This window comes from Nanorana parkeri, unplaced genomic scaffold (assembly GCF_000935625.1).
Source record: "Nanorana parkeri isolate BGI_ZX_2015 unplaced genomic scaffold, ASM93562v1 scaffold76, whole genome shotgun sequence".
NCBI lineage: Eukaryota > Metazoa > Chordata > Amphibia > Anura > Dicroglossidae > Nanorana > Nanorana parkeri.
Genome location: NW_017306344.1, coordinates 1575414 through 1588276, shown reverse-complemented (window position 1 = coordinate 1588276; position 12863 = coordinate 1575414). Strand labels below are relative to the sequence as shown.

At 38.9% G+C, this 12863-nt stretch overlaps 1 protein-coding gene across 1 annotated transcript in view; it reads right to left on the bottom strand.

The window, feature by feature from the left end:
- Positions 1-960: 960 nt before the first annotated feature.
- The window catches only part of COL16A1 (collagen type XVI alpha 1 chain), a 165973-nt gene continuing 154070 nt past the window's right edge, over positions 961-12863 (bottom strand). Inside the window, exons 48-64 of the mRNA XM_018576760.1 lie at positions 12786-12821; positions 12289-12351; positions 11248-11319; positions 11117-11170; positions 10607-10651; positions 10357-10401; positions 10217-10270; positions 9893-9946; positions 9764-9814; positions 9590-9679; positions 6533-6568; positions 5187-5231; positions 4908-5099; positions 4278-4344; positions 3968-4144; positions 2005-2082; positions 961-1899 (exon numbers count right to left, since the gene is read on the bottom strand). Coding sequence (XP_018432262.1) covers positions 1703-1899; positions 2005-2082; positions 3968-4144; positions 4278-4344; positions 4908-5099; positions 5187-5231; positions 6533-6568; positions 9590-9679; positions 9764-9814; positions 9893-9946; positions 10217-10270; positions 10357-10401; positions 10607-10651; positions 11117-11170; positions 11248-11319; positions 12289-12351; positions 12786-12821 — 1356 coding nt within the window. The 3' untranslated portion in view covers positions 961-1702. The remainder of the gene's footprint in view (positions 1900-2004; positions 2083-3967; positions 4145-4277; positions 4345-4907; positions 5100-5186; positions 5232-6532; positions 6569-9589; positions 9680-9763; positions 9815-9892; positions 9947-10216; positions 10271-10356; positions 10402-10606; positions 10652-11116; positions 11171-11247; positions 11320-12288; positions 12352-12785; positions 12822-12863) is intronic.

Here is a 12863-nt window from a genome sequence, read left to right as displayed (position 1 = left end):
TATATTCTATAATATTTATTTGGTTTCCCCCCTAAAGACTAAAGCTAAATTAAGGAATTAAAAAAATAATAATACCTGTCCTGCTGCTGGTACTACTGATCTTGAAGACTATGGTGGTTAAAATATCTTCAGTATTAACAACACTTCTGGGCAAATATTGGTGGTGGGACATATGGGTATTATATACAAGCAGGCCTTTTTAAAACATAAATCTAGAGACAGATTCTAATGTGTATGTAGCTGTTTGCATTTGAATTCCTCCTTAATATTATTTTAAAACTAAAAGTAATCTTGTCACAAAATTAAAAATGAGAAGAAGGGTGCGCTGTGAGATGTCATACTTATCTGACACGCTGTCTGCACCACTGACCTTCACTTTATTTAAGAGCTATTAGGCTTCAGAGAATCCTATTCTCTATGGTTCCTTCCACCAGGCCCTGCATCAAAAATGTGTCTTGCACTGATGTAGGGGGTCAGCTAAAGATATGACAGCACTTGGCGGGGGACCAAAAATCTGACATTTCCAAAGTGTGTGGCTAAGGATGATTTTCCGGGCACCATAGTCCTCGAAGAGAGCAAAGATTAGTGGTGTGGACGGCAAGAAAGGTAAGTATATCTCTTCAGGGGGCAACCTTTTTCTGTCATATTAATTTTACAATAGGGTCACTTTAACAAACACCTGTTTTTTTTTAAGGAAGATCGCCACCACCCATCTTATTTGAAAAATGATGATGATAGGCAATGAAAAGCAAACTATACTTTCACAACTGTCTGTGACTTTTCTACATCAGCTTCTGAAAGTTAAACAATAGAGTGATGATCTAATAAATATGTGCTACAATGGATGTAAAAGACTCAGATGACATCTGTACAGTTTGAAAACCAAATATGCTGAATAGCAAAAACTGTCATGTTATTGAAATTACCCAGCAATAGCCGTCAAAGAAAGAAATACAGAGATTCAAAAGATAATAACAAGGTATTCTTGATGTTTCTGACACAGTCAGCAGAATAAATTAAGACAATTTTATAGAAAAATTGCAACAAACTCCTGAAATGAAATGTATGGTAAAATATATGCTATGGATATTTGGTTTGGAGAAAGTCCAATATACAAAGCAGAGAAATACAGGAAGAAGGACATCTCATACAAAGGACATAGCTGTAAGTATAAAATGATTTGTATATATAAGAGAAGAGTAAAATGTAAAAAATAGTCCTCATCTCAAAGCTTAGACAAGATAAAGTGGAATCCATATCACAGTTATGGAAAATGTGAAAAATTATCATGCTAGGGACCAAGACTGGAAAGAAACAGTTCTGTTATAAAACTCCTGACCGATCATATATTATTTTGATGACTTGATGAGGCTGTGGAGTATCATTCTGGTCTGTCACAGACAGGGATCTTACAGTTTACTAAAGTGCTACAAAATAATGTAGGAATTAGAAAAACTATGAAAAATAAAAAAGCCAAGGAATACAAAGCCTAATGGGTTGAACAAAGAAGAACTTAAAGTATACAAGGTGCATGGACATATGCTTCCCATTCTTTACAAGAAAATGTTGCCTCTCGATATGGAGCAATATATAGAGATCAGTATATCGAGAAGCATGTTTTTGGTCACTGTAACGAAGAAAGGGCAAACTCTCTAAAGATGATCCACTGGGACAGTTGATGGAGTCTGTGGAATGGGACAGCTTATCGACCAGGTCCTTTCATGCTCTTTGACTGATATTCTTGTACAGACATCATATTGTAGCAATCCGAGGGGTTGCATCTTCCGTCTTTGCCTGTGTTACCTTTTAGCCCAGAGGGTCCTGGTATACCTGGAATGCCTTGTTGTCCCATTGGACCGGGTGGCCCTAATTTACCATATCCAGGTGGTCCTTGTGGTCCTGAAGCATGAATACATTTGATTTAGTAACTCAAATTCATTTTCCTGTGGCTAGTCTTAACCAATTCTACATACTAACATAACAAAACATTAAATTAAATTTTACCTGGTGATCCAGGTGGGCCCACATCACCCATGACACCAACTCCATTGTTTCCTCTATCTCCTTTTGGTCCAGGTTCACCTGAAAGTAAAATAATAAAGCATGTTTGCTTTTGAAAAGTAATTCAGTGCTTTTCAAATGTGGATTAAGGACCATATGCTATCTTAAATGCAATGTTCACCCAAAATATAAATGTCTGCTGACAAGACAAATTTAATGCTAGATTCTATCTCTTCCATGGTCCTTTTAATTCCATAATTATTCACAGTCACTAAATACTCTAATTATTTTGTTAAGTCCAGGCAAAATAATTTGACCTTGTGGGCAGTAGTGGAGACACAAATTATTATGATAATAGACTTTTACAAAGATGGCACATAATTCAGCAAACCAATGGCCAAACAAAGCAAAAATATATTTTTTGGCTCAATTTGGTTTGAAGGAGAACTATGAGGTGAGTGCTTTTCACTCACCTCATAGTTCCATCCAACCTGTGACAATGAGACTTTCACAGGTCAGCTCAGTAGATCGGGAGGTGAGCGAACACATACCGGCGTTCGCTCACCTCTCGAGCAGAGAGCCGTGACAGGGGAGGGGCTGGATTCCCCGCTCCGATCCGCAAGCGCTGACTGTCGGAACGGATGGGGGAGGGGGCGGGTACAACTGGCTCTGCCTCTAGGTAGGCAGAGCCAGCTGTCAGTCACGCAGCTGGATGAATGCAGACATAATTGTTGGGATCCGCTTCAGCTGCGGCGTCTTAGCATACCGCGAGCTACAGCTCGCTGTATACTGAGCCTAGGGTGACGGGAGGACGCTAGTTTGTGTCCTCCCGTTACCCTAAGGAGAACTATGGGGAAAAGCCTTAACCCCATAGTTCTCCTTTAATATTGAAATACTGATCTCTGATCTTCTCTCTACATTTATTTTACCTCTCATTCCAGGTACTCCTGGTCTTCCTTCTCGTCCAATCTGTCCAGGGGAACCTGGCCCACCTGGATTTCCGGGACGTCCTGGAGACCCATCCTTGCCGGGTGCACCTGGCCTTCCAGGTGTTGGGCCCACATCACCCATGACACCAACTCCATTGTTTCCTCTATCTCCTTTTGGTCCAGGTTCACCTGAAAGTAAAATAATAAAGCATGTTTGCTTTTGAAAAGTAATTCAGTGCTTTTCAAATGTGGATTAAGGACCATATGCTATCCTAAATGCAATGTTCACCCAAAATATAAATGTCTGCTGACAAGACAAATTTAATGCTAGATTCTATCTCTTCCATGGTCCTTTTAATTCCATAATTATTCACAGTCACTAAATACTCTAATTATTTTGTTAAGTCCAGGCAAAATAATTTGACCTTGTGGGCAGTAGTGGAGACACAAATTATTATGATAATAGACTTTTACAAAGATGGCACATAATTCAGCAAACCAATGGCCAAACAAAGCAAAAATATATTTTTTGGCTCAATTTGGTTTGAAGGAGAACTATGAGGTGAGTGCTTTTCACTCACCTCATAGTTCCATCCAACCTGTGACAATGAGACTTTCACAGGTCAGCTCAGTAGATCGGGAGGTGAGCGAACACATACCGGCGTTCGCTCACCTCTCGAGCAGAGAGCCGTGACAGGGGAGGGGCTGGATTCCCCGCTCCGATCCGCAAGCGCTGACTGTCGGAACGGATGGGGGAGGGGGCGGGTACAACTGGCTCTGCCTCTAGGTAGGCAGAGCCAGCTGTCAGTCACGCAGCTGGATGAATGCAGACATAATTGTTGGGATCCGCTTCAGCTGCGGCGTCTTAGCATACCGCGAGCTACAGCTCGCTGTATACTGAGCCTAGGGTGACGGGAGGACGCTAGTTTGTGTCCTCCCGTTACCCTAAGGAGAACTATGGGGAAAAGCCTTAACCCCATAGTTCTCCTTTAATATTGAAATACTGATCTCTGATCTTCTCTCTACATTTATTTTACCTCTCATTCCAGGTACTCCTGGTCTTCCTTCTCGTCCAATCTGTCCAGGGGAACCTGGCCCACCTGGATTTCCGGGACGTCCTGGAGACCCATCCTTGCCGGGTGCACCTGGCCTTCCAGGTGAGGCAACCATCTCTACTGGCATCTGCATGCGTGTGGTATAGTATGCCATTCTCTCTGCAAAATTAGTAAGGAGATGCAAATTAGCATAGCAAAAGACTGCCCTATGTTGTCTCTACATATCTGTTTTATATTTCTTTGCATCAATAGAATATTACAGTTACACAATATGTAAGCCTTAAAATCATACCATCAAAGATCTTGATAACTTCTTGCCGAATCATCCTTCTAATATCATCGTAATTTATGGGATCCGCCTAGTATTTAGATAACACAGTTTAGTAGACATATTCTAGAGAGCATTTATAACATAAGATAAAAAGTAGCTGTTCATATTGTTGAAAGGCCAGATGTAAGGTGCAAACTTGGAATTTCAATCAATTTAGTAAATTTCCAAGAATCCCCAAGCATCTCTAGTGATATACATGGTGTATGTTTTAACACAGCAGCAAAGTGAAGATAACTTCACTACTGAGAATACATTTTTAATTAGAAATTTGAATCAACTAGATAAGCTTATTAGATACGTTTGTGTCTTCTCTAAATATTTCATAACCTTAATTATTAAAACCTCTTTTGTGCTTTTTAATAAATACTCCAATTTGTTAGGATACATAGGTAGATTAGATAGATAGATAGATAGATAGATAGATAGATAGATAGATAGATAGATAGATAGATAGATAGAATGAAAATAACTTTTTAAGCTTTAAAATCCCATACATATTATTTATTTTTGAATACTTGTCTTTTTCAAGTATTGGTAAGTTGTAGAAAACAGCATATTATATCAGACCCTGTTTTTCTTCTCTCCTCTTACCATTGTTCCAGGAGTTCCGGGAATTCCTGGTGTACCTGGTGGACCAGGAGAGCCAGTAGATCCTCTCTCTCCAGAAGGTCCTCTTGGTCCAACAATTCCAACAGATTCACTTTTTCCATAGCCACCTCCTGGCGGCCCTGGTCTTCCTCTCTCTCCTTGAGGTCCTGCAGACCCAGGAGCACCAGCTTCACCCTATAGTAAAAGTGTATATAATACAAAATAGCTTAATCTCCAATAACCTATGTAATCACAAGATGCCAAATTATATAATTTATTTACCTTTTCTCCAGGTATTCCCGGCATGCCAGGCTTTCCAGCAGAGCCCTGATATGATATAAGCGGACATAAAACAATGTATTATCGTTGATTTTCTGTAGTTATATACAGGTAAAAACATAGCATGCAGTGCACCACAATGCACATTGAACCATATAAATCACCAAAGATTTACCTCAATAATACAAAAAAATGCTCAAAGAATCACATGAATGCTACAACAAATAAACTGACCGACTTTATAAAAGGCTACAATGAAATTATGTTAACTGGTTTAATCCAATTTGGTTTTTGCATTACCATAATGCTGTGTTTTGAATTACTGAAATATTTTGGCTGTTAGATGTATATTGATACAAGTCTATATCGAATATCCACTTCAAATAAATATGAATCTATCATTACATCAAGGCTGATTTAAAAGATACAGCTAGCAACTTAAGCACGCATTTTGTTTAATGAAATGCCACTGATTCTGAATTAAATGAGAGGCAGCCTGTTATTTTGTCAGCTGCACAGCATAATCTCCTTACTATGATTAATCTTCAGGAATAATGCTTGTTGCAGAAGCCTTCACAGGACTACACATGTAATATACTGTATGTTTTCATCTTTGTACTCCAAATCCTTATCCCAATCACCTCTGAGGCAATGAATTCCAGAAGGACAGTCTTTCATTTATTTTTTCTAAGCAGATAAATAAATTTGCCATACTGATTTTCAAGTGGTAAAATGTCATTATAATGTGATTGTTATCCAAAACAAATATGTTCTAAGGCCTTTTTCTCTATTTCTCTGAACTAAAAACATCTGATTTAGCAATGTTTTCCGATTTAGCAATGGACTCACTAGGTTGATGAATGTACAGGAGTCTCATAATTAGACCTATGCATAAAAGTATGCTGTTCTAAAAAGAAGCAAATTCTTCCATAATAACATTCTTCAGTTTTTTTCCTAACAACAAATGATAGGATCCAGTCCTTTGCTTGTGACATAAAAAAACATAAAAAGCTACTGCAGACACCGGAAAGGTGGTCCAATCTCAATGTAAGCTCCCATAGTGGATCTTGTGTGTGGAAGAGGCTCATTGTTGGTCATTGTAAGCTTCGCCGTGCACATGATCCCAATTATGGTAAACATGGCTACTGATGCAGCAGCTATTTTGCAGATAGATATAGATTTATACAGGTTTCTGAGATTATAATACAATAATATATTATATCAAACATGGAGAATGGTAAGAGTGAAATTTAGGTCCAGAGTAGCTTTTTGAGGAGTACTAGCAAAGGTACAAGCAAATGAGAATACATATGTGCACACAGAAGGCCAAAGCATGTAGCATTACGTACCTCTTTCCCAGGTGTTCCATCTGCTCCTGTTTCACCCTAATGTCAAACACAAAAAAAGATATGTCCAGTTAAAAAAAATCTAAAACTGATTTCCTAGTGTATTAGAGAGATGCTTTGTTTTAAAGCTGAACTCTAGGCAGATGTAAATACACAAATGTATGCAGCTCTGTACTCAATAATACATCATTAAAATGTCTTTTTGTTTAAATGTGAGCACCCAAATTTGACTTTGGACTTGCAATTACATGTACAACCGCACTGGGGTAGGAAAAAGCAGCACTGGGAGCCACTCAGTGGTGCTGCATTGTAACAAGCATACTGATAGGAAGAGACAGCAGAGTGGCAGTGAGATAAGATTACCAGTGTACTGTTTCTCATTTCACTGTCCAGTCACAGGCTGGGGCAGGGAACAAGACCTGTAATTGTTGCTGAACTAAAGCAGGAACTCTCATGACTACAGCTCATAGCTCCTTATCTGCAGTGTGAGATCTAAGAGAAGGCTGCCTGTGACTGCTAGTCTCAGGAGATTTGTAGTGGGATTTGGTGATGTTTCTACTTTGCTGCTCACTGTTTTCCTTGCTGGAGCCTCTGACATAAGGAAGCAAAACACTGCCTCTACTAAGATGGCTGCCTCCACACAGAGACACTGAGACACTGTGCAAAACAAGTACTGGTAAGTCAGTTATTGGGGTAAATGGGAAATGGGGTAAATGGAACATCAGCTAAAGGGAGACCATACTGGTGACTATTCATTTGCCCTCTGCCTGCCTCTTTTTGAGCACAACATCTAGGGTACAGTTCCTCTGTATACCATTCCCCATGAGGTACAAAAACACACAATTTGTGTAAAAGAAAACCATTTTCATTGCACCACTGTAACACACCATCACAACTAGCTTCTTGGATATAGGGAGATAAGGTACTCCCATTCCATACTTGCGGTGTGTCTGAGCAACCTACCACTAGGCCAACTTGCTGTCATGTTTTAAATGGGGGAAAAGGGGCTTTTCCAAGCCTATGCAAATACTCCATTTTTGAATGACACTATTTGCATGGGATTTTGTGTGTCATCCAGGGACACACTGAAGCAATTTCCAGTAATTCTGAGAGTATGGTCTTGCAGCTTATTGCACATATCATGCTTGCTGTCTGTATGGCTGTATTCCACCACCCCCCATCAAAACAAGGCCTGGATCTTCTGATAGATGGCAAAGGCACCAGAAAACAGTAGGTCCCCCTGCACTCCTTACAGCACTTCCGGTCCAAGTAGCAATAGTGGTGCTCGCAGTGACAATCCCAGATGGTGCCGTGCACAACAGTCAATGAAGGATAGAAATCACCAGCACTCAGCAAATGAAATTCAAAAAATGTCCATTTAATTGGACTAAACGTCACACATATCGCATAATCCAACGTTTCGGGACCAGGCAGGGTCCCTTCATGTATGTACACTACCCAGATAGCAAGGATAACTTGCCACAAACTTGTGGCAGGGTTAAATTGTAATTCTTGTTAACTTGCTGCACACATTCCTGCCAAGTTGTAGACTTGCAGAGCACTTGCAGCACAAGTTCTAGTTGACACTTTTTGAATTTGTAGCAAATTTGCTTGGCAAGTCTACAGCAAGAGTCCTGCAGGTCTTAGCAAGAGCTCTGCAAGTAGGGTTGCCACCTGTCCAGGATTCACCCGGACAGTTCGAGTTTTGAATGCTGTGTCCGGGCTTCATGGCAGCTGAAACCCGGACACATGATGTCAGGCAGACAGGGGCAACCAAAATTAAGATAGGGGCTACTGGCCCCCCACTGAAAATAGTCTCGACTGTGATATTTACATATGAATGGGTGATGCTATTTACATATGAATAAGCCACGACTCATTCTCCCAAAAACATTTTCATGCGTCGCTAGAGTGTTTGGGTTTCGCTGGAAGAAAAGGTGGCAAGTGCAACAGCACCTTTGCAAAGCACGTTGATCTGGAGACTTGCAATGCAGACTTGCTGTAATTGTGCAACAAAATTGTGAAGCTTGGCAAGTCTGCAATAGTTTAGCAAGTCATTTTCAAACTTGCAGCTCAATTGCTTGCTATCTGGGTACTGGCTGTGGGTAGGTTGCACTAAGCTCAGGGCAATTCTGAAATTAGCTCTTGTAGCATCAGCAACTCCTATGTACTGACAGTTTATGCTGTTGCATACCTGCTGCTGGTGTTAGCTTTTTTCTTTTGTTATGACCACAGCTTTCCTTTTTGTTAAGGTATACTTTAAACGAGATCTTATAGCAGTTTGTTATATCTCAATCAACCTATGACGAGATCTTTGCTCTTGAGTTCATTAGCCTGCACATATGCCTCTCGCCTTGTTGGATTTTTAATTTATTGTACATTATAAGCAATGTAGGTTAGTGGGAACAGAGCAAACAACTATAGCAAGAATAAATTACCATATATACTCGAGTATAAGCCGACCCGAATATAAGCCGAGGTACCTAATTTTACCATATATACCAATATTGACTCGAGTATAAGCCTAGGGTGGGAAATGAGGCAGCTACTGGTAAATGTACAAAATGAAGATAGATACCAATAAAATTACATGAATATTTATTTCAAAGAAAAACAATAACCTAGCTCTGTAAGTGGAAAAGGGGGTCAACATTAACAATATGGTATCAAAAATACCGTAACATTAAAAGTGATAAATAATCCGTAGTACAGGGCTACATATTGCAGTGACGCAACGCTCGGCGAGGTAAGTAAGAAGAAAAAAATAATATAGCGCAAGTTCTCGAGACGCTGACTCGAGTATAAGCCGAGGGGGCATTTTTCAGCACAAAAAATGTGCTGAAAAACTCGGCTTATACTTGAGTATATACGGTATAGTCAAATAGAATTTTTGGGTAGGTGACTATTTTACAATGGTAATAGTCACTAAATTTCTCTTTGTTATCACACAATGTTTGCGTTTCTGCTATATTTGCACCTTTTAGTTTGTTTTTCTGTTTTATACACAGTGATTGGTTAATTGATAATGCTCACTGCTTACTAAATGTATAGGGTACTTACAACTGGTCCAGGATGTCCTGGGCCTCCTGGTTCTCCTGAAAGACCCATAAGACCTCGTTCACCTGGGGAGCCTCTGTCTCCCTTCAAGCCCTAGCATAAAATAAACACAGATAGGTTAGTTTGAATATAAATGACAGTGTTTTACTTTCAACGTATTACATTATAAGGCCTTACAACTCCAGGAGGTCCAGAAGGGCCTGGTTGTCCTGGTGTTCCAGAAGGTCCCTATAAAAAGATACCAAATATATTATATAGTCTACAGTAATAGTGCTAAACCAGCATAAATAATTTTCCTGCACTTACGATATGTCCTGGAGGACCTGGACGTCCTTGTGGACCCATAGGACCAGGATCACCCTAAATAATGGAAACAGGCATTTTGACTGTCATATGTGAAGAACAAATGGATTGCAACCTTTGGACAGAAAATCACATTTTAAACAATTATTGATGTTTTAACTAAAGTTATCAGTAAGGTGTATGGGGAAGATATAAAAGCTGTAAAACTGCTTTATTGCTATGGCTCATAGCAGTGCAATATTATGGGAGAGGGCTGGTCCTTATGACAACATGGCTGATGGGTTAGGATTACATTTGAACATATCCTTCAGAAATTCGTTCACCTACCTCTGCTCCTGGCCGACCAATACTTCCTTGTGGTCCTGCCGGTCCACAGTCTCCCTGTGACAAAGAAAGTTGGCAGTGAGAGCTTGTTCAATGGGTGTTTTCTAAGTTGTTATTAGAATAGACAAATGTGAAATTGGTACCTTTGCTCCTGGTAATCCTGTATGTCCAGTTTTTCCTTTAAATCCCTAGTTTAAAACAATACATTATAAACTAAAACATTCTATTTGTCAGACAGTATAAGAACATCAAAACTAATTGAGCTCCAATAAATACCCAGAATAAGTAAATCTGTTTTCAAGAATAAGATTACTAAACATGAAACGGTAACTAAATGAGTCCCAGTTGCAGTACAACTGTATTAATGCAACATATATTATTGTTTTCACTCACTGGGATGCCTTTTAGTCCATGAAGTCCTGGTGGACCCGGTTCTCCCTGTAGGCAGACAACAAAAAAGAGATGGCAAAACATAAAATCTAATTACAAGGTATTTATAACACACTGTAAATGCAGTAAATACAACTAAATAAAACACAAATAAACACAGCATCCATGTATGTGTTTAACTTATTCAGACCAATCTTTATTCATATACAATTTTTATTTTATTTTACAAAAATCTATTGCATAGTCAACGCATCTAATAAAGACGCAATGTGCCTTTGAATTGGCAACTGATGTTACAGAATTATATCTATTACATACACAGTGACATTAGGATTAAGACAAGGGTGGCAGAGTTTTAAGTACGCTGAAGACCATACAGAAGGGCATTAGCGCCACTCTTGTTATGTCACATTTTTGTGACAAAAGAAAAGCTGTGTCAGCAGAAAAGCATTTTTAATTAAAATCTAGGTACTAATAGAGTTGGAACATTCATAATATAAATCTGGTACATACCCTAGCACCAGGCTTTCCATCCTTTCCATCTAGTCCTTCGATTCCAGGTGGACCCTGACAAAATCAAGGAGTTAGTAGGGTAAAAGGTTTCTACAAAAACAGCATCTGCTTTACAAGTGGGTCATACACACCTGCATTCCAGGAGGTCCTGGAGGACCAGTAGGACCTAGAAGTCCTGGAGAGCCACGTTGTCCTTCAACACCCTGCAAAACAGTACAAACATAAATTACTTAAGTTGAACAAGACCAATATAGCATCTTTCTGTATTGCACAAGAGTATCTACTTAAATACACCTAGCATGGCATGCATAGCTGATTTATAAAATGATTTCGCAATTTTGTCTTAGACAGTAAACGTGAGCGTATAGGCAACTGAAGTTGAAAGGCACAACATTTATTTGCTTTCATTGGTATAGATGAAATTAAGCAAATGCTAATAATGTGAGTGATGGATATTGAATTACGATTTTGGGAAGTTCGTATATGACAACAAAACATATTCTGTTAAAGTGCAACTAAACTCAAAAAGTGAAAATCTGCTATGTATTAGAGAAAATTTTAATTGTGCCTATTGTGCAGTACCCTGAAAAATGCACCTTTTATCTGGAATTCCTACAAACAAATTGCACTGCACTTCCTAGTATATGTGACTGCTAGACACAGGCCCACAGAGTTATAGCTGTATATATTTTTTGGGCACAGTTTCCACATTTCAGATCCTCTTTGAATGGTATAACTGAAAAAGGTACAGAATATTCTTCAACAAAGTCATGGTTGGTGGATAGAGCAGAGCAAGGCACCAATGGTCAATACCACTTCTCATTTATAAGAAAATAAAGAGATATCCCAGAAGGGGCAGAAATAATCAACCAGGAGCAGGGAAACTGCTAAAGTGCAGATTAGAACTGAGCTTCATTGAGGCCTAGAATTACAATTTTGCAACTCTGGACTTTGCCAGAATGACTTGTCTGTTGCAGAAGAATTGTGACATGGAAAGAGATTCTGTGTGCTGCTATCTGATTTTAACAAGAAATGAAGAGAGGGTATGTTCTGTCAGGGAGGGGATGAAATTAAGAAAATATGTTGTTTTACTCTGCAAGGCTAAATCACCGGTTCAAAGTATAAGTAAAAGTTTCAAAGTCTCTATGAAATATGAAAAATCATAGCTTTACTTTTTCTGCTGGAGGCCCAGGTGGTCCTGTGGGTCCTGCCTTTCCTGGGAATCCGGGGGGTCCCTAAAAAAAACAAAAAAAATAAATTTTCAGTTTTCCAAACCTACTAAGTAAGAATTTACTTACATCTTTTGTAGACTCTACTGATCAGTGATTATGTCATATATGTGTCCTATATCTGAACCTCACAAAGGAAGGATCTTCATATAGTTCATGTTATAATGCTGGAAACAATATATTATGCTTAGTATATGCATATTGCGAATCACTTGAAGTTATGCAACTAAATAATATGAATAAAATATACTAGTCCTCACTTTCTATATGTAGATTAGTTACAATTTATGCAGCATTTTACAGCATGTAAACACACTATGGGGCATAGTTAATGAGAAATGCAAAGTGTACAAACATGCCTCCAAGCAACAAGATTTCAACTTTTATCAGTATGGGGTAGTCAGAACAATGATCATCATTCATTATTTATTTGTACTTACTGGTGGCCCAGGAAATCCAGGTGGTCCAGGAAAGCCCTATTTGATTTAAAAAAAAAAAAAAAAAAAAAACAATAAGCA